Below are 21,213 nucleotides of genomic sequence, written 5' to 3'. Positions count from 1 at the left end.
CCGCACTAGCTGAACCCAGCAGTCACTGAGATCTTAACTGAGGCACACATGGCGCCTGGTTCGGAGCAAACAACTGATCCAGAAAACGTTTGGGGAACTAAACAGCAAACAGTTCTACTGAATCTTGAATCCAACAGGGCAAGGCTAGAGACATAAACACAAGGCGAGGGTGATTACCAGGGGAGCAGAGAACAGACGAGATCAGGGACAGGTGAGGTCGAAACCCGGAGATCAATCCTTACAATAACACTCGGGGCTCTTGCATGTAGGCTAAAAACAATCTGGCCCAGAGTGAGTGGAGGGGAGCCACTTAAGTACTGTACCGATTGCTGATGATTCACAGGTGTGCGTCAGGTGACTGAACAGGCGGCCGTGGTTAAACTGTGAAGAGTGCTGCCTGAACAGGTGAGCAGATGAGAGGGAGAGTGGCAGCAGGTAAGAGTGGATGAGTGTGACAGAGTGCATGTGATGGCAGATTTCAATCTAGTGCCAATAATTCAGTTATCAAGACAAAATTCAGAGATTTTGTGTACTTCATCTAGATATTTCACTCTTATATTTTTAATAAATTCACAAAACACTTGACAAACCTGTGTATAGATTGATGAAGGGAAAAAATGAATTCATTTTAAGATAAGGCAAAAAAATAACAAAATATGTAAAACTGTCTGAAAACTTTCCGTATGTACTGTATACTGAATGACAGCAGACTTTTTTTTCAGTTTATCCTGCTAAACTTGCTGTACATCGCTCCACTGACTTCAGCTTTTTCTAACTAGAAACTTCCACTTCTTGTTAAATTTATCAAAATGTTTTGTAAAGTAATAAACATAACAGTAATCACTATTTGTGTAACTTTCGACATTAACAAAAAGTTAATTTGCAAATAAGACAAGACAATGAGATTAAGACCGTGACACTTTAATCAGTGCAGTGTAACATTGTGACTTTTGCAGCCCTTGTATCTCATAGCAGTGAAAGTTTTAAGAGCAATGCAAAAAAAGAAGAAAAAAAAAAGTTTTGCAAAGAACATTTATTTCCTTGGGTTTCACTACTGCTCACATCCAAAGAGTGCATACTGCTGGACCAGCTCCTCCATGCCCAAACAGGTAGGTCTGTATTCCTCAGTCTGACACTCCAGGTCTGAGGGCCAGTACTCGATCCAGGTTCTCTCCCCAAGTACGTACTGATGTCTGAGAGGAGCGAAGTAAAAACACATTGGGTCGTCATGAGGCCAGCCATCTGTAACATGCTGGAACATGACATGAAAAAGCACAACTCGCTCCTTCCCACATAACCCAGCCTGGACTCTGTTTACTCTCTATTTGTATCTAAGTGACTAATTGGGGCAACAATTTTTGAAATTGGTCAAGTATTGAGTGAAAGCACAGCAACCCTGGAAGGGGATGCAGTGTACGCAAATGACACAAACCATGGAGGATATAGGCTGAACAACACAGTATGGAAGTTCACCTTTAACATGTGAATGTAACATCATTGTAATTTAAGATTATTCCCTTCAACCGAAGGATATCATTCATCTTTACTGTAAACTGTTTTTATGTTCAACACAAACCAGAATCATTCTATTGATACAAATTTGATTTGTTTTATTAAAATTTGTTTGTTTTATTAAAATTATTCAAAATTATTCTTATATACGTATATATATATATATATACGTATATATATATATATATACGTATATATATATATATATACGTATATATATATATATATATATGTACGTATCATTACTTGAAGTTTCCGCAAAACAGAACCCTTCGATTTCTAAAACATTTTTTTCAGTTACTCATTGTTCAATGTCCCCCAGTTAAGAGATGTGGAAATATAGTTTAGAATTACTTATATGCCAGTATTACATCAGTTTGACAATTTGGAGGCACAACAATTGCACAACATGACTCATTTTATTGCCCGGGTTCGTTAGTTGTAGACTACACCACTGTGGACATTCACTCAAAGAACAAACTTACAATTCGTTTTGGTCATCTCTGTGAATATCCTCAGATGTGCCCATGATCAGGTAGGTTTTGCCTGTTCTCAGATCTAAAGACTCCCTGCAGTGCGGATAACTGAGGAATACGCGCACCTTACCCTGAGCACCCACATCGTAACTTCCTGAAATTAGAATATAGCCAGAGAGAGATGAAAAGATGAAAATGAAAAGATTGATGTCACTCTCATGTCTGCATCATAAATATGAAGCTACAGCAAGCACTTGGCTAATTTAGCTTTGCATAAAGACTGTGAGCAGTCATCCTGGCTTTGTCCAAAGGTAACAAGATCCATTTACCAGGAGCTGTAAATTTAAAAGCAACAATTCACCATTTTATAGGGGTTATGCACTGGATCATTTCTTGGCCAGTAACGAGTAACTTGGTTGCCTGGCAATATAAGTTAAATTAGCTGGCTGCAAGTGGCAGTTTACACACCCAGGAGTGGTGTCAGTCTTCTCATCTCACTCTGCATGACAGTGAATACGTGCGTTTCCCAAAATGCTGAACATTTCCTTTAAATGGCCACGAATATTTCTGTCTGACTGGAAACACCATCGAGATACAAAGTGCCCATAAAATTTAAGAGAGAGGTTAAAAACACCCACCTTCTTTGATGACTTCCATGACTCGCATTGTGTAAATGTCAGTGGACAAACCGTCTGTAAATACTTCCAGTCTCGTTTTGTACACTGAAGACACACGAGTGGCAGATTGTTAGCTCAACTGCTCCCTTGCTTGATTATTCTCATAGTCTCTTACTATTATTTATCCTTTATATAAATGCAGTCAGTTCTCTTACCAAAGTCTATTTTGCTGGTCGGAGTAGTCTCACAAGACTTAGCTGTCCGCTGGTCATTGCTGATATCACCCTTCTTCTGCATACTGCAGTTCTCTGGTAATACGCAACAGGCACCAAGTTAATATTCAACTGATGACACGACGAAATGAGCACGTGTGAATGTATGTGTGTGGATGAGTTGATTCGTGAGAGCAGCCACAATTCAATTTTAGTGACTTCTTCTTAAGCCCTGGCTGCTGCTCTGATCCTTCAGAATCCTGCTGGTGCTTGTTGCCTGTTTGTAATGTACGTTTGCAGTTTGGCGCCTGACTTCTGGTCAGAAGTCAATGTACTTTTGCGGACCACTAAGGATTGTCAAAGAAACTCTGCTTGGACCCTCAGATCACGGTATAATGCACACATGCACGCACGTACACACACACACACACACACACACACACACACAGAGTTTGTGACATTACAACTCTCTAATATAGACCATGCGATATGTGCTATATTTACCGATACTGTGCAATATGTGCAAATGTAACATAATATAGCACATTTTGAAATTCTCTCCCGTGTATAACTCTTCTTCTTGTTTTAACTTTCTTACACTTTCAGTTTAACCTTTTTATTTTTTACCTTCTTGCTCAGTGCACTGTATCACTATATCACTCCAATTCCTGTGTGCATTGTACATCCGGTGATTGAAGCGCTTCTGATTCTGACTGATCAGATCGTCAGTTATACATCGCCCTGTTTACCTTCAGCACACGTGCATTCATGATTTCTACAAAGCCGCATTAGCTGTCCAGCTCTCCTCTCTGGGTGGTAGAATTTTATACAATGTGTTTCTGCAATGGGAAAGAAAGATATTAGAAAAACATTTTCTGCTAACTGCAGCACATCCGAAAATGTACAATGAACAGTTTGAACATGTAATGATGCCGACTTATCCACTGTGTTTCCTACTCTGACATCTATTGGCAGCAAAGAAAAAAATCCTGAAAGTCATGGAGACAGCGCGTGTGTCTGACACTCACGTTCATAGTATTCATAGACAGACACAGCAGCTGGTTGTAAGACGCCCACTTTCAGCTTCTGATGGATCCTGAACATGATCTCTTCTGGTCGTGTGTGAGAAACCTGTGGACAGATGCAAAGCAAAGGTGACACAGAGATAAAAGACAGAAGAAAACGGAGAGAAACAGGGACAGGAAGGAAGAGTGTTATCGAACCTTATCCAGGTAGATGATGAGCGAGCCTCTTTCTGACAGGGCTGTGTTCATCTCATATCTTGCAATAGTGCGGGCATGTCCTTTGGACAGCTACACACAGACACACAGAGTGTCATACAACCATCTACATCATAAAACAAATCTTGTTTCTCTGAACCATAAACTCTGACTTTTGCACTGTATGTATGAATCTGTGAAAGCTCTTACTAAGTCCAGGTCATTTGTGTTAACGGTGTAGCCAGTTAACAAGCCAATATCCAAAATGGACATGGTTGCATCACGTTCCGTGTCTTTAAACCTGCAAAAAAATTCAACGGAATAATTAAAATAATAGCACGGAGAAGATGGAGTGAAAGAAAACAAGGACCTCTATCAAATGTCAAATCAAATATCCTTTAAGATTTCAGATGTTTCAAATACAATTTAAGCTCGGGGGGGATGAAAGAGCTCAAATGAGCTAAAATGAGCTCGGAAGCTCAAAGAATGAAAGAAGTTTTTACAATTAGGATTTTCTTGTGCAACGAAAGAGTAAAATAGGAGTAGATAACGAAGATGATGAGAATGTAATTTTGGTTTTGAAGACGCGGAAGAAAGTCTTGGCCTTGATAACGATGCCCCCATAACTAACACATAACTGTACGGGCCACAGCTGTGGTGTATACAGCCATGCTACTGTAAACTCTTCAGTATGATTATTTGATTTTACTTACAAAACCTCTATTCTTAGCATGTATGTCTTCTCATCCTCATCCAGTTTCTCTGTAGGAGCAAAATACTTGATGAGCATTAAGTTAATTTGTTTCCTCATAAAACAAAAATACGTGGCAGGAAGATGGAAATGACCACTAATAAAGGCAAAGTACCCGGGAGGAGCTCCACTGTCATGTTGAACTTCTGACAGTCGCTTTCCTTTTCTCTAGGCAGAGCGTAATACAGCGACACCATCTGTCACAGAGAGGAAAGTGCATTTTAATACCTGATCCTGATCATCGTAACAACATCGTCCTCACTAATGTCTCTGCTGTTTCTTGATGTGGACTCTTCATCGGACGTTCAAAGAGCACACACGCAGGAAAACATGTTTTACTTACTGTCACTATTGCTTCTCCTGTGCCTGTCGCGGTCACTGTCACATTCTGGTTTATATCATTGATCTGTAGGGATTTAAATATGCATGCACACACACACACACACACACACACACACACACACACACACACAGATCAGCAGAAGAAAGATACAAAAGCAACATGCATGAAGACGTCGATGAGCCACTGTGTGCACTGTGTGTGTGTGTGTGTGTGTGTGTGTGTGTGTGTGTGTGTGTGTGTGTGTGTGTGTGTGTGTGTGTGTGTGTGTGTGTTCTCACTTTCGATGTTCTTGTGCCGTAGTGGTTGTCTTTGTTGAAGTTGTACTTCTCAGGCTTTGACCTGCCTGGCAACATTATGTCCACATTCAGATTATACTCTGGTTCTTTGGCATTGGCCCAGTACTCAGCTACAGCCTGGTACACCATTATGGTAGCCTGAAGAGAGAAAGAAGAGGAAGAAGAAAACAAGACTTTAAAAAATAGGTTATGAGCTCAAATGAACTAAAAGAAATCTGCAATTGCTCTAAAAAAAAAAGTTAACGGTACAGTCTGGAGGGGTTGATGTTACCTGAGTTGATCCATAGCCTCCGCCCACCTTCTGCTGTTGGTTGAACCATCTGGCAACTGGTTTGGCTTTTTCAAGGTCCTTTATCAACAGAAGAGAGAGAAGTCATTGTGGAGAAATACGACCCGACAAAGCCGTCTCTAGAGCTTCCAAATCAGCTTTCCGTTATGGAAGAATCACACTGCAGAGACTTGAAACTCGCTTTCATACGAACATTGTCAAATTTGTGTTATTGTTGTGCAGTCAAGTGTAAGTCACTGCAATTCTTGTATCCAAAGGCTTCAGATATCTATAAGTCATCATAAAGTGCTCCATGACATTTGGTAAATGACAAATAGAAAGATATGGTCATTTAAAAGTATAAACCTTCACATTTTCAGCGGTTACACAAACTCATTTCACCGACTTTAGTTTCCAAACCCTCAACCCTTTTTAGTAAGGCAGCATGGATGAAGACTCTGTTGTATGTTTTCTGTAGAATGACGTCCTGGTGCAGGTCAGACATGTAGGACATGCTCACCCCGGCCTTGACCAGAGCAAGAAGAGCGTAGGCTGTGGCCTCCAGGGTGTAAGTATGTCCCCTAGGTACTGGCCAGTGGGTCATTGCTAAAGAAGACACACACAGACAGACTTTGTGTTACTATCTTGCACCTGGAACAAGCTTAATTCATCACTAATTCCTCAATCACAAATGTTAAAACGTTTACTCTTATAAATATAGCAGATGAAACTTTTGAATGGGAGTGTATGTGTGCTGAGCAGGACCTTGAGGTTGAAAAGTGACATCGTCAGTTCTGATGAACAGTCTATGAAAATAGTATATTAGTTAAAGAATATTGCTGTGTGAGGAAACCTGGGGAAGCAAATCTGTAGAGGATGGCCTTGTTCAGTCTGTTTTCATTGGCCAGGGCGTACGATGTCATGGCAACAGCATACGGGTTGACGAGGCTCGGCAGACGTCTCTGCAGGTAGCTCACTGCTTTGTTTACGCTGCTATGCAGACTCTGGACAAAAAGAAAAGAAAGGAAGGTGAAAGGAGAATACGGAGAAGCACGGGCAGTTGACAGTAATCCATTCTTGTCTTTTAAATATCCCATTTTGTTCAGGAATATCATAACATTTGATCCTGGGACAACAGTTGAGACTGTTATTCCCTCTCTTACCCTCCTCTGTGTCTTATGAGATATATAGTGAGCTGTCCTCATTAGTTCCAGTTACTATTTGGATGTGAGGTAGTGATAGTACACTCAAAACAGACACAGTGTCCACCCTCCAAAGCAGGAGTATCACAGCAGGATGTTTTGGTGGCTCATGCTAGCACCACAAACAAGGTGTCATTATGTGACGCTTCTGTCAGAGAAGTATCTGTGGTGTGAAACCAGGATGTCTGCTCTAATACTTCACAGCAGAGAAGACCGTAGAAGAGTGGTCACTTTTTATAATACAGCCCTTTGTTTTTTTGCAGAGTACCAATAAATGACAGCAGTGAGACTACTTGTATTTGAATTCGCTGTGACATCATGGTCTTGGGTTTTAATGCATATGAATGAAATACCAAGAGTTTTCCACCAAATGTCAGAAATGAAGAGCCCATTGCTTGAAAAATTATTAAGAATTTCAAGTGTTAAACCTGCCAGCATTACCACCGTAAACCTGCGAGTCACAGACAGCTCGACAGGAGTAGCAACAGTAATCACAGGGGGCAGGCTTAGCAAATGGTCAGTTGCTTCATTGGTCCAGTGATGACTGTTCAGCCAGTAAATGAAGAAATTAAGAAAACAGTGTATGGAGGTACTCACATTAACAGTAGAAGCACACAATGAACGGGACTCCTGCATGGCAATGAGGCAGAAGGCCGTCATGGAGGCCTTTGAGTCTGTGCCTTGCACATCGCTCTACACATGCACACGCACACACACACACACACACACACACAGACATATGAGATGAGGGCCAATGCCATGGAACTGCTTTCATCGTGATCAGCTACTTTTCAGTTGAAGACTTAATGTCAGTGAAAGCAGTGCACGCACACGCATTGAACTACTGAGCACGTATCCATCTTCTCTAAACATGCCGTCAGGTTGTTGTGCTCTGAGAATCAGAAACTTGACAGCATCACAGATGACGTTCCTTGACACTGCCACCAGATTGCTGGCCATGGCAAACACCTTGACAACATAAGCAGTCAGCCTTGGAGAGGAGAGGAGAGGAGAGGAGAGGAGAGGAGAGGAGAGGAGAGGAGGTGAAATAGTATAATTTCATCTATTTGCACATGAGATTCATGCATCTACATACAGGTTCATGGATGTTTGCAGGCCTCACCAGGTGCTACTTTGACGATAAGGATACACAGCAAAAGACCCGTCACCTTTACGGTAGGCTAGCTCGTTCTGGTATCCTGGACACAAACAAAACAGCTGTACTGTACTACAAGTTTGTTTTTTCAGTGCTTAATATATGCCTGGGTAGTCGATTGGCTATAACAAGCCTCATAATGAGCCTCTGAAGATAGGTATTTCTCTTGAAAATGACAAAATTGCCAGGGGCAGAAACCATGCAATTCAATTTTACAGAATTCACTTTTGGTCTAAAATAGCAGATACGTAAAGCCCCCCCCCCCAAAAAAAAAAAATATATATATATATACATATATTACACACAGAGGGCCATCAATAATATTTCTGCTAACTGTGCTAATAAAATACTGTGTGAGCCCACCGGTCTTGATGTGTCGGAAGGCCTCATTACGCTTCTCAAAGCCCACAGCTTCCCACTGGTTGGTTTTGTCCAAATATGTGGCTGCAATGACAGGCAGGGTCATGGCGGCCAGGTTCTGCTCCCCACAGCCTGAGGGCTGGTAGATCAGAGACCCCATTGACTGCCCACTAACGGCCTTGTCCAGCAGTGCAGAGACTTGTTCTCTGCCTGTAAGCACACACAAACAGAAAAACCAAAAACATTATAAGCCTATGGGAAAAAACAACGACACAAACAGGCAAAGGTTCCCACAACCAGTGAGGTGGTCATTTCCCAATGAGAACAATACCAATTTCTACCCATGCAGAGTCCATTGTTCAGGCCGTGTGTTACATAGCATACATAACCTAAACATTACATTATAATATATCTCACCTGTCACAGAGATCTCTGTGCTTGTAGGTGTGTTTGGAGCCAAATCTTTCAATGGAATTTTACTGTAGATAACTTCCGCATGCGTACCACCTACAGGGAGAAACAGTGGACAAGTTATGGGATCAGTTAGCGAGTGATAAGTACTGTACATAAAGTCATGAAATTACTATATAATGTAGCTATTTAATGGGTAAACTCACCCATGCCTTTATTAGCTGGGTCTAGAGTTACAATCTGAGGAGATTTAATCAGCACACCTTCAGGCTGGAAAAACAAGTTTGGACAAACATTAGAGATCACAGTTATTTTTGTGTAATCCTCATATGCAGTGTGTGTGGTGTGTAACAAAGTGGTTAAAAGGTTCTGTTTATTCTCTTATTCACAGATAACACGGCGTACATTTGCATCAAAGCTAATCCTCTAAAGATGTCTTGTTGTTGATGTTTTTCTGCTCCCACTGCTTCAAGCCCAACATGGCTACAAAAACGTGACGTACATGATGTCACCACCACTCGGGGGTGTTTCTGTCGGCCACACGCACACACCCATGATCCACTGAAAAGCTATTTGATTCAGATAACAGCGACTACCACCACGCTCCTGAGAAATGTACTTGAATCAGTAACGCTGCTACTTCTAGCGCCACTGCAACTAAAACGTTGTCACATCATAAAATGTCATTCAGTGTCAATGTCGCTCCCTTCCTGTCCGCTAGATGCTTTCAGACCTTTTCTCCTGTGTTCAGAATTGCATACTAACACACTATTCATGCTAAGTATGACGTCCAGTTGAGTATGGAGTGCATTTAAACTGCATAATATGTATATATAATATAATAATTTCATCAGTAAATTGACTTGTGAGAATATTGCCAGTTTTCTGTTTCTCTCTAAAGCATACTGACAATAGCTGTTAACACTGACTGGCCAGACTTTGAGGTTAAAAGTTATTTTACCTTAGCACTTTATTCTACTTTAACTCAAACGTGAACCACAAGCAACATTTTACTACAATAGCAGTTCTCATATGGTGTAAAGCAGTCCTAAACCAGCTGCACGGGGTATGTTTCTCTTACCACCACCCGCAGCATCTTCATGATTCCATCATTGAGCGATGAGTCTTTAACAGCTGCTTTGACCTCAATGCGATGCTGTCCATCCTTCATGGGGATAATGACGAAGGGTACAGATCTTGTAGTTAGGGCCCCCATTTTGACTTCCTGACGGTACTTTGCACGTTTAGAGGCTGCACTGCACACATGCTTGTCCTCAATCAGATCCACACGCACCTTGAAAACAAGATGAATAAACACAGAGACAAAGGCTGAAGTATGTGCAGCTGATTAAAGATGAAGACTCCGCCATAGGACGGATAATAAGGATCAGTTTTGGTTTAGGTCACCCATAATGATGCATGCCTGATTTGAAGAAATCTAATGCTAAATAATTGTTTCATAGAGGATCAATTTGAATGGAAAGGTAATCTGTAAATATTTCAGTAGGCCCTGTTCTGGGACTGATCATCATGTGAGCAGCTATTATCAAAGACAGGAGAAAGGATTTCATTCATTTTCTTTTTTGCTAGACATTATATGTCAGTCCAGACTCATCGACTGCGTCCTGAAACACCAGAGCAGAGTGACGCAGACTTACGGTGGCAGGATCGGGGCTGTAGTTGTGGAGGATTGCCTTAACTTCGATCTGCTCTCCTCGGACAGCAGAGTAGGGCAGTCTGAGATCAATGAAGAATTCCTTCCGGACAATTACCTCTAATGGATGGCCAACACAGACTCCTTAAAGATGACAGGGATACAAAAAAGAGTGATGAAACAAAGGAGGTGTGAGGGATGAGGAGGTTTTACTGTTCCAGAGGAACAACTAACCGTGAGTTCTGGACAGACTGATGCCGGTGAACTGCCAGGTGGTGATTGAGTCTTGCAAAGGAACATTTTTCACAAGTGATGTGGAATCACTGAAAAAAAAGAGAAGATTTAGCACTTTGAGAGGTAAAGGGTAGCTTTAAATCTTAGTGGTGTCATTAATGAAGTTAACAGTGTATTATTGTGTGTCTAGGTTTCAGTTGACTCACCAGTTCGGTGTGTCTGCAGAGCAAGCAGGCAGTATGATATCTGACCACAGCCAACTTTCAGGGAACTTGGTGCGAGAAACTATTTCATTGCTGTCCATGTAACTGTCATCCTCCTCACCTTGAGTGTCATTAAAGAGGTTATTATTTTTCATTTGGAGGCAACGATTGCTTTCTAACTACCAGTATGACCACGTATGGTAACCACTCAGGGCTTCCCTCCCTCCCTTGTCCCCATCTCTTACTGCGAGCCAGTTGGAGATTGTCCTCCTTCCTGTCGGCTCGCTGCTGTTCCATCTCCGTGCAGCAGTGCAGGAAGGCCTTGGTGCAGGCTTCACCATCCACGATGTACTCGCTGCGCCTCTCACAGCTGTATGAAACAGGGGTTTCCCTCATGCCATCCAAACAACACTCACGTTGCAGTTGGTCTGTATATGTACTCACTGGAAAGACAGACGGTTGTGGAGGAGAAACAGAGAAGAGAAGGTATGGAGCACACAAGAAAAGGTTAACTGGGGAGTTCTAAATTAAGAATTTATAAAATAAGGAAAAGTTGTAATAGAAATTGTTCTTGAAGTTAAGTCAGATTTATTTAAGTGCCATCTATTGTGAGACCTCTGATGTGAATATTACCACCCAACCCTAACACTGACATGAAGGGGCATCGTGAATAGTGCCGAGCATTACATGAACTGCTCCTCAACAGATCAGACGACATCACAAAAGCCACCTTACATCCTGACAGAGACTCCACTGTGAGATGGATGGACTTAAAGCAATCAGAAAAATGCTTGGCAACGTCTTCTATGTATGACTTAGTCCAAATAGTAAATACAAACAATCCATCAACAGTATGTGATGGATAACAACTAAACTGAGGCTCAGCCAGAGAGTGAGAGATGGGTCTTCATCATCTACTATGCAGGAAGCTGACAGAGAGCATCGTGAGGGGGACACCGAGGACAGCAAAGAGGATTGCGTTAATTAAGACCATGCTATATATGGAGTGAGAACCAAACACCACATCCTGGTACTCACCTGAGCACGTGTCTAATGCACCCCAGGTTACTGTGCAGTTTAGAGCTGCGGTTCTTACCTAAGGTGGTTGTAACGTCCATTATAGTAGTTCGTTTCCTCCTGCTGAGGGCTGGACATTTCAATTCTGGAAACAAAATAGAGACAAGATCTTCAACAGAACCCAGAAACTTGGGCTTGATTGTATAATTGATGTGAGACTCTTCAAATCAAAGTAATTTAGCTAGTTGAATGATGTTGATGAATAAGAAAACCCCAAACCTCTACACCTACACAACTTCTCTTAACTAGTAATATTTCTCAGGTAAAATATCAAAGCCTAAAGAAGGACATGTTCATGAGAAGGAAGAGTAAAGTAGTGTCACCTGTTCTGTAGGGAGTCCCAGAGGCCGTGCTGGTCTCAAACAATAGCCCAGCATCATAGAACACATTCATAGCATTCTTTCCTCCACCTGGTGTGCAGCCTGTGTCGTACTTCTCGACGATGTCCCACACCTGACCAAAGTAGAAGTCAAATGCACACAAAAATACAAGCAAACAAGGATAGAAGTTAAGCAAGTGAACATTTTTCAAATCACTTTAAATTGAACCACCTTCAAATATTTTCAAAGATCAATACGAGGTAAAGAAATCACCTTTTTCTGGGTGAGGCGGTGCTTGTTGTTCAGGACATAGACGCCTTTGTCAACTGCCACCAGTCCCACTGTGGCCTCTGGATCTCCAGTGACCCTCAGGCCAAACATCTTGCGAGGCTCATACGAGGGAGCGGGTCTCGTTGATTCCAGCTTCAGCTAAATGTGACGGGAGGCCAATGAAAGGCATTCAGTTTTGTATTTCTGAAAGCAGTTTCATATGTAAAAAATGTGTCTTTTTCCAACTTAAATTCTGCGACATCAGCGTTGTGTCTCACCGAGCCCATGCAGGAGTCCTTGACATCCACCCAAACAGAGTCTGATACCACTTCATTGGTATTTGTATGGTAGTAGGCGATGATGCGGAACGATGGCAGCATTTCTTTGGTAATAGTAACTATCAGGGAAATCAGTACTTGGCCTCTTGCCTTGTAACGGCCATGTTCCACCAGTTGACCTCTGCTCAGGATCTGGGGACACAGATTTACATATTAGCATTCATCCGACATGATACCACAAAGACTGCTGAAAGCAATAAAAACACCAATCACCAGGTATGTAATGTCATTTTGTGCATTTTCCTGCTTGCTGAGGATGAGGTTGATTTTCAGATTTTCTCCTAATGACAGCTCAGCTGCATCCACACCTGCAAAAATGACATGTTGCACTGAGTGCTAGACAGTGAAAAGATCTACCACATGGCACATACTTTGCCACTGAGACCACCATCACCACCACCTTTTTCACCATTTGATATTACTTCAGGATGTTCCTCACCTATGTGCATGTAGTTTGCGCTTGAAGTAGTATATGGGAGAGCTGTCATGGAGGCTTGTGCCTGTCTTTCTTCTGTAATACGCCGATCATTGGTCTTTGCCTGCAATTAAACACACACACAGGCAAGCATACACAAACATTTACATACAAAAAAGGTCTCCAGTCAGTCCTGTCCTGTCCTGTGAAGGCCTTGTCTGGTATAGCAGCTTAGCCTAACAATATAAAATGGAAATGCAAAAAGACATATAACACTGACAACAACTGAAATGGACTTTCACATAGTAGTTTGATAAACTAGAATTAAAAAGCTGCTCATAACTGCCAAATGCAATATTTTGTGTCTGCATGCTACACTGTTTCATTTCAGTTTTGTATTAAAATGTTGCCTTTTAACTCAGTACAAAGTGAGCTAATAAAGTCATTGATGTATTCGTCGAATCATCAGTTCATCTGTGTTCACAACACCAACAACGCTGGCTCTGATGTTATTTTGTTATTGAATCAAAAAATCCTTTTTATTCTTTGTTAAGATTAGTTTGGCATCAGAAAACACAGTGATGGTCAGACATAGGTCATTCTAACACTGAAACACTGTCAGAGTTTAACCCTGTTGTTCCCACGTGGCTTATTTACATGTTATGTAACTCCAAAGCTGTCCAGAAAATTCAGAACATCTCTAGTTTTGGACTCATTCTTTTTGTTGATATTAATGTTCAGGTCTCCATTCTGGATTAATCTGTCATATATAGTGATACCAAGTGTGATCAGCTCTGAGAACTCCTGCATAAGCACTGATGAATACCTCGATGATCGATAGAACGTAATATAACGTAATGTAATGATCAGCACTGATAATTCTACTATGAGCTCAAAAGAAGATATTCAAATTATGTAAACTGACCCAGGCCAATGTCATTACACACAAACTGTTTTGAAAAAATAACTGCAGTGTGCCCTCCTTCTCAGTTTTGTCTGACTGACCAATAAAAATAAAAATGTTGGAGGACAAGCCTCTGTCAGTGTTGCCACACCAGTAGTGCTGTTTAGCCAGGTCTCAACTCAAACGCTAATGTTTTTCACTTACCACATCGTTAACCAAAAAAGGATTTGTTAGCCCATGATATGACATCTGAATGGTTAACCTATTAGCAACAAACATCTACTTTCATATCCAGCAGACACAGAACATTAGCATTGATTTGGAGTCAGGTTCATGGTCACCTCACAGATTTAAGTCCAATATTTGCTCTCAGCCTAGCTCTGTTGTGGTATCCACCAACTGTTGAGAAAGATATCTTGATTTGATGACAAATGTAGATTTATGTTTGCTTTACTAAACAGGCTGGGATGCAAAAATAGCAAAAGAATTCAGAGACTCACAGTGATTGTCAGACTGCTTGTCCCCGCCTCCGTATTGATGGTGAGTCTTGCCATGCCATTGGCCGCAGTGAGGCCCCGCACCTCGCCTGGTACGACCACCACTGCAACACCTTGTGCAGGAGAGTCGTCAGGATTCACAACTTCAACCTGCCACCAGAGACACAAACAGCTGAACTATCAGAAACTGTTGAGTGTTTTATTAAAACACATTTTATTAAAGTCAAACTAATGCGAATGCTGTAAACTTCACCGGCTGTGGACAGAGTAGTATGACTTTGATAGTTGTGGCCCAAATTATTTATAGGTGAATTTCTCTTTGTGTCAGGAAACTCATCTGTTTCTGGAAATCTGAATTTGCATCATGATGAAAAATCATTCAAGCTATCATCACATTGTAAGTCAGTGAGTTATTAAAGGAGCATTAAACAACATGTGACTTTTATATTTCTGAGATTTTACTATCGTGCATTTTCAAAGTGTGACTCTATTTTGGTAGTTAAATGTTTTCTGCAAAGGATCTTTTATCAAAACAGAAGTGTGTCTGTATTTTACCACAACATCGAAGGACATTCCTGGTTTGTAATATTTTGGTGTTCTCTTGAAGTGGATGGTGTACGGTGACGTGACGATCTGGATGCTTCTCAACTCCGCCTCCACCATTTCACTGCCTGGGAGTCGATGCAGAAACACAAACTTGGCTGTTCACCTTCTTCTTAACTGATACAGACGAACACGTCCTGATCTCATTTCCTTTTTTTCCTCTTGTTTTGTTAACTTTTGGGACACTAATAATACTGATAGTTACTTTGACGTTTTGTGCAGCTGGATCACTTTGAACCACACATAATCAAACGCACTGAATGGGCACAAACACACAGTCCCTCTTTCTTACCGCCCTCCGTCAGCACACTGACAGATACAAATATGGAGCTCCCCACCAGCTCCAGGATGTTCTGGAAGGTATCTATGATGTGCTGTCTCTTCAGTTTGGCCACTCCACTTCCTTCCTTAATCTGACATTATACAAAAACACATCTTGAAATACAGTCAGTGAACAGTTGGAGGTAACGTTACTGAATATAATGTCTTGTCAGCTTGGCTTCGACCAATCAGCTGGCAAACTGATGAGTAACTATGTGCTCACCTGAACTCTCTGAAGAGAACTTGGAAAGCTCTTCTTTTGACCCTCTTGCACAACCCCAAACACCACATAGGCCATCCCATCCACCTCTTCACCAAACAGATATCTACAACCACAGAAGGACATGTTTAAGGCCACAGTAAAATAAACCAGGACAGATAAAAACAACAACAACAACAATTGAGTAACAGACTAAAACAAACCCCCAACACCACCACTGAACCACACCCTTTATTTTCTCCTCCAATCAATCGACCAATCAAACCTGATCTCTTGAGCCTCCAAACAAAAGCCTTCACATACGTAGCTTTGATGTTGACGGTGAGTTCTTGACTGTCCACGTAGAAGAAGGAGGTCACAGGCGTCAGTTTCACCTCAAAACTGGGCAGCACTAAAAAATTAAACAAGCTTTTTTTTTGTATCTGATCAGTTAAAAAGTAAGTGAACGTTACGTTAGTTTTGAATAACAGCGCAGCGAATGAGGGACTCACCGTATTCTCTGACCTCAAACTCTGCAGAGAAGCTCTCCTGTGGGTTGCTGTGGAATTTGGCCACCACCTTCCACACACCAGGACTACACACAGACACACACAAGAACACGTTTCAATAATCAGGCAAATATTACAAACACAAATTGAGATGAGCTGCTGCAAAGCATCTGATGCTTACAGAGTTCAACAGAGAAAGACACACTAACGGGTTTAAAGATTTCATGTTGCCCAGCAAACTGTGCCTGAGACACAGAGGTTAAGTACAGAAAGACAATTGATAAAATTAGAATCAAATAAGTTAAAATACACGCCTGATAATTTCACCAAGTTGGTAACTCCCAGAGTGGATCCCTGATTTCAGAGAGACTGGATCAAGTGGTAAAATGATGCCATCAGGGGTCTAAAAATAAAAAATATCAAACAATCATTAATGATGAGTTGTGCCAGTTTGAATTCATGCCATAATTTGTGCTATCCATGAGCCTGATCAATGTCTAAGTTGGCAATTTTTTCAGCAGTTCCTCAAATATCTCGACCTTCCCCTGAAGGGACAGGCTGCGTTCAGTGTGCAACTCAGCCACTAGAGAGATGCATGTGTTCATGTTGCAGTAAGTGGTAGAACAGATAAAAAATTCAGTGGATGTGTTTTTGTTATTTTGGTTATTGTTATTGTTATTTGTGATATTTGCTCAAGAGAGGCTTTGTACTTCCAGTTACAGATGATTATATTGCATTCAGGTGTGTGTTCATCAAAGATAAAATACAATACCACAAATTCAGTGGCAATAGAGGCATCAGTTTGGGTTTCAGCATCCCTCTCCACGGGCTCCATTCGGGGCGTCACTGCAAACATCCTGTAATGAACTGACACAGAGAGAGAAAGGGGCTCATTTTGATGGTGAAATGTTTTCTATGGTTGTATCTCACAGAGGTCGGTGTGTCTCTCAGCACTCATGCACTATTGAACTCACCTTTGGTGTTGGGAGTGTAGATGGTCTTGTCAGTCTGGATGAAGATGTACCCGGACTGGAAGGACAGCAAGACGACTTTCTCCAGCAGTCGGTCAGGGAACTGAGCTTGCAGGTACACGTAGTTCTTAACGTTGGGATCCTTACTGAAGTCCCCAGCAGGGACCTGAAACCAGCACGTAGAGGCACAAGCAGTATGTGAGGAGCAGGACGAGGCATGTGATGTGTATGTATAGATTCTAGATCTCATTTGTTGCCATGATAGAAAACAAAGCCAAGTAACAGTATATACATATATAGTAGCAGTATTTCATTTACCGTTATCTGACCAAACTCCTGGAAGTGGTTTGCACTGGTGAGGGTCACAGACGTGGATGTCAGCCTTTTGGTTTTGGTTGGATGGCTCATCACACTGATTTCCACTCTAATGTCCCCTCCTGTGCAGTCTTGACACTCTACAAAGATATTTTCTGCTGTTCCTACCCGCAACAAGTTGGGGGCAGACAACACCTGCCTGCAGAGCAGCATCCAGAGACAAAAACAGAGAATGTTCTGCAGTCACTGCACAGAAAGAAGCACACGCTGTTTAGGATCTACTGTCCAGTGTTGAGTGAGTTATGGAAAATTAGTAATTAGTTATTTCTCTCAAGCATAATTGAACTAGTTTACAAAATACTGGATATAAAGGCAATTAAGTAAAAGGGAAAATAAAATTTTCTTGGCTTTTAAATGAGTGCTTCAATCATCTTATTAATGCACACATAGCTGTATTACTTCAGTGCTGCTGTGGCACAGTGTGGCAAGACAACTGTCTCTATCATTGTACCTGTTATCACTGCAGTGATAGGAGTTATGAATACTCCCAACAACCAGAGGGCAGCAGCGACCTGTGAGCTACACAGTAGGATTGTGTAGAAGAACGCCCACATAATGCTGGATGTGGATGTTAACTGAACACTACGATCGCTATGATGAAAAGCAAGCTCATAATTGTGCCACTGTAAGGTTGAGACCATCACACGCTGCTTGAGACAGCACAACCTGCTCCTGTTGTTCCTGAAATATGTGCAGTATTTCACGGGACTGTGCAATATGTGCAAATGCACCACAATGCAGCCTCATGCAGCATGTTAACTGTATTATTCAGAACTTGAATACAAATGCCACACATGTAGCATAAAGTAGCATATTTTGTTATTCTGTACAGTATACAGGCCTAATTTAGATTTTTAACTTCCTGTGACTTTAAACCATTTCATTTGAAACTCTCTTGTTCACCGCTCTGTAGAATCAGGTCAAATTCCTGTGTACACTGCACATTTGCCGAGATTCTGATAAAAAGGAAAATCTGGAAAATAGGCTGTTTGTGTGCTTTGCTCTGCAGCTGTCGACTGTTTTCATGTAAAACAGTAACAAACACGGTTAAATTTCACTTATTGTAACTGTGTTATTCAATTTGAAAAAGTAATGAGTTGCATTTCTGATTACCACCAACAGTAGTGGAATTACAGTCGTGTTTCTTTGTAATACGTTAATCCCAACTCTAATATTGACAAACATGCTTTTGTTTTATTATATGTATTTTAGGCACTGTGGACCACACAAGAAATGATGGAGGGCTGTGAGTGTTTATTTCATGGTGGATCAGCTCTGGATCAATTCAACATTTCATCATCGCTCTGGATTCTGTTTGTTCGCTTCATGTCACTGTGCAAACTAAACTTAGGCCATCTTGCTGGAATCATTCGAAAGACCACATTACATTGACTCATGTAACACAAACTGCAAACTGGACTGCAGCTCCTCATCATGTAAGACAGGTGAAATGGTCCGAGTTAAACTCCCATTACAGTTCAACCGGTAACATTGTGAGTCTGAGGAAGCTGAACAGACAGACAGACTGCAGCTGTGGCTCTGTTTTCTGTGTATCAATCCAAACTCAGAGAGAATGTGTAAAGGCAACGCTGGTCTACTTACAGTGGAGCTCCATTAGCCAGAGAAGGGAGAGAGGCAAAGGCTAGAGAGGCCAGCAGCCAGAGCAGAGTCCTCCTCATCCTCCTTCCTGATCCTGATCTGCTGTCAGTGCAGACCGTCTGCCCTCCTTTTATCCACTCTCCTCCCTCCTCCTGCGCCTCCACTTGACCGCACTTGGCTGTCTGAGCTGTCCTCCTCTCAAAGTGTTTTCAGCATGCACTGAAAAGAGGGGAGATGGCGGATTGTCTGACATGGAGTTAATGTGTTCGACATGCTAATATTTCTTTTTCAAACGTGTTTCAATCTCGATGGATGTAAAAGTCTCAGTCATGCTGAGATGAATGAAAGTCCTGTTTGTTGAAATGGAAAGATCTGCCCGCTGGCAACAGGCTCAGCAACAGCCAAGGACCGTCACACACTCCACTCGGTCTTCATGGTCGTGGTGCATATTTTTAATATCAATCATTTGATTTGATTTTAACTGCATTTTGAGGAAACTAACACTTTGTTACAGTATTTTGTACAGTAGCAAATGCTGTAAGTAAATGATTTAGCAAGACCTGATATACTGATGTAAAAAATGCTTTTATCATCCATCATTCTACAAATGATCATGTAGAAATGAACACAACATGTCAGCTTCATCACTCAGTGGTGTGAGACCTACTTGAGCAGGTTAGGTTGACTGACCACAAATGCACTTCACAGACAACACGTATAAAGTCTGTTAGTAATTAAATATATATGGACATAATACAAGAGCCTCAAGTCAACATGAAAAAGTGATATTAGCCTAAAAAATAAGAACTAAATGAACATGAATGAATAAAATGTCAGTGAATTAAACATATTTTTTCGTTACAGTTTTTTTTTATTGTGTACACACTAACACATAATTTCCCAGCAGCAGTTGAGAAACTGTTGTCTCAGGAAAAAGATAAACAGTATAAAATCAATGAAAGTTTATGTTTGACTCACTCACTGACAAAAACAGCCAAGCTAATGGTGTTTTCATTCTTTTTCTTCTATGGAAAGAAGAAAAAGAATTACACATGCTCAAACATGTGCACATGCACAAATACGCAGGCGACGATTGGTTGTTGAGTAGTTGCTGCGTCCAGGACTGCCGCCGGCTCCCTGTCCCGAATTCAAAGTCCCTCTATTCACTCACAAAGCCCTTCATAACCGGGTCTCCTTCTACCTCACAGACCTGCTCCATCATCACTCCCTCCTGCTGCCTCCGCTCCTCTGATGCCAACCAACCGTCTCCACGACTCAGGATCAAGCTGGGGTGACCGAGCCTTCCCCATAGCTGCTGCACAGCTGTTATTGGGGGAACCACTGGGATTCAGAGCTGGGAGTAATGTGCTGACTGGAACAGAAGAGCAACACAGTGGCTGCACAACAATGATCACTGATCACTGACCAGTGCAGCTATGGCACACCACGTAAGCAGGGATGGAGTCCTTCGACCCACCTGTAAGAACAGAGACTGTAACACTTTTCTTTTCCGTTCAGTTTGCTTTGTATGAATTCTATCAGTCATATTTTTGTTTGATAACTGGCTCTGTTGTTATTAAAGTAGTGATATTATACTTTCAGCTTCTTCAACAGCCTGACGTGACTCCATTTATTTTCATAGCAATGAAGAACAAGGACTCATAAGCAACAGAAGAGGAACAAATCTGCAAAAACAAAAACAAGTCACATCCTGAGGACCAGCTACCTCGTGCTCTGTTAGAAAATTGCATTTTCATTTTCATTGCCCTCAGAGCAGGTAAAGTCTCTGAAAATGAAGAAACAAAGTGGACAACTATCAGTCAGCCACATTTATAGCCACAGTAAACCTTCAGTAGGGAAACTTCAAAACTGTAACCTGCCATTTTAGATCACTCATTTA

General features: G+C 41.5%; 1 protein-coding gene across 1 annotated transcript; it reads right to left on the bottom strand.

Moving 5' to 3' along the window:
• Positions 1–1,051: 1,051 nt before the first annotated feature.
• On the bottom strand, positions 1,052–19,393 carry LOC143319124 (complement C3-like). The gene is made up of 43 exons (XM_076727760.1): positions 19,317–19,393; positions 17,658–17,853; positions 17,343–17,505; positions 17,141–17,235; positions 16,683–16,771; positions 16,372–16,454; positions 16,184–16,271; positions 15,884–15,986; positions 15,632–15,752; positions 15,292–15,407; positions 14,740–14,886; positions 13,360–13,459; positions 13,134–13,228; positions 12,861–13,052; positions 12,586–12,741; positions 12,316–12,445; positions 12,012–12,077; positions 11,161–11,358; positions 10,919–11,036; positions 10,713–10,801; positions 10,483–10,622; positions 9,906–10,118; positions 9,031–9,094; positions 8,831–8,920; positions 8,417–8,623; positions 8,021–8,096; positions 7,729–7,888; positions 7,495–7,590; positions 6,549–6,699; positions 6,216–6,301; positions 5,699–5,776; positions 5,410–5,565; positions 5,132–5,194; positions 4,904–4,985; positions 4,751–4,799; positions 4,248–4,338; positions 4,041–4,130; positions 3,846–3,948; positions 3,567–3,656; positions 2,821–2,913; positions 2,627–2,710; positions 1,998–2,142; positions 1,052–1,193 (listed from the first exon to the last, which is right to left on the bottom strand). Exons 1-43 carry the CDS (start codon positions 19,391–19,393, stop codon positions 1,052–1,054), a joined length of 4,971 nt encoding a protein of 1,656 aa, XP_076583875.1.
• Between the last annotated feature and the right edge of the window lie 1,820 nt (positions 19,394–21,213).

The sequence above is a fragment of the Chaetodon auriga genome, chromosome 4 (genome assembly GCF_051107435.1).
Source record: "Chaetodon auriga isolate fChaAug3 chromosome 4, fChaAug3.hap1, whole genome shotgun sequence".
Taxonomy (NCBI): Eukaryota; Metazoa; Chordata; class Actinopteri; order Chaetodontiformes; family Chaetodontidae; genus Chaetodon; species Chaetodon auriga.
The sequence above is the reverse complement of the archived record's forward strand: the minus strand, read 5'-3'. Positions and strand labels throughout refer to the sequence as shown.

Bases quoted from the DNA above. Each gene is read 5' to 3' on its own strand.
- LOC143319124 (XM_076727760.1), bottom strand. From the start codon at position 19,393: ATGAGGAGGACTCTGCTCTGGCTGCTGGCCTCTCTAGCCTTTGCCTCT. The intron at 17,236-17,342 runs GTGAGTTCAATA...TCTCTGTGTCAG, and splicing joins CTACACTCCCAACACCAAAG to TTCATTACAGGATGTTTGCA. The intron at 13,229-13,359 runs GTGAGGAACATC...TCATTTTTGCAG, and splicing joins CGCAAACTACATGCACATAG to GTGTGGATGCAGCTGAGCTG.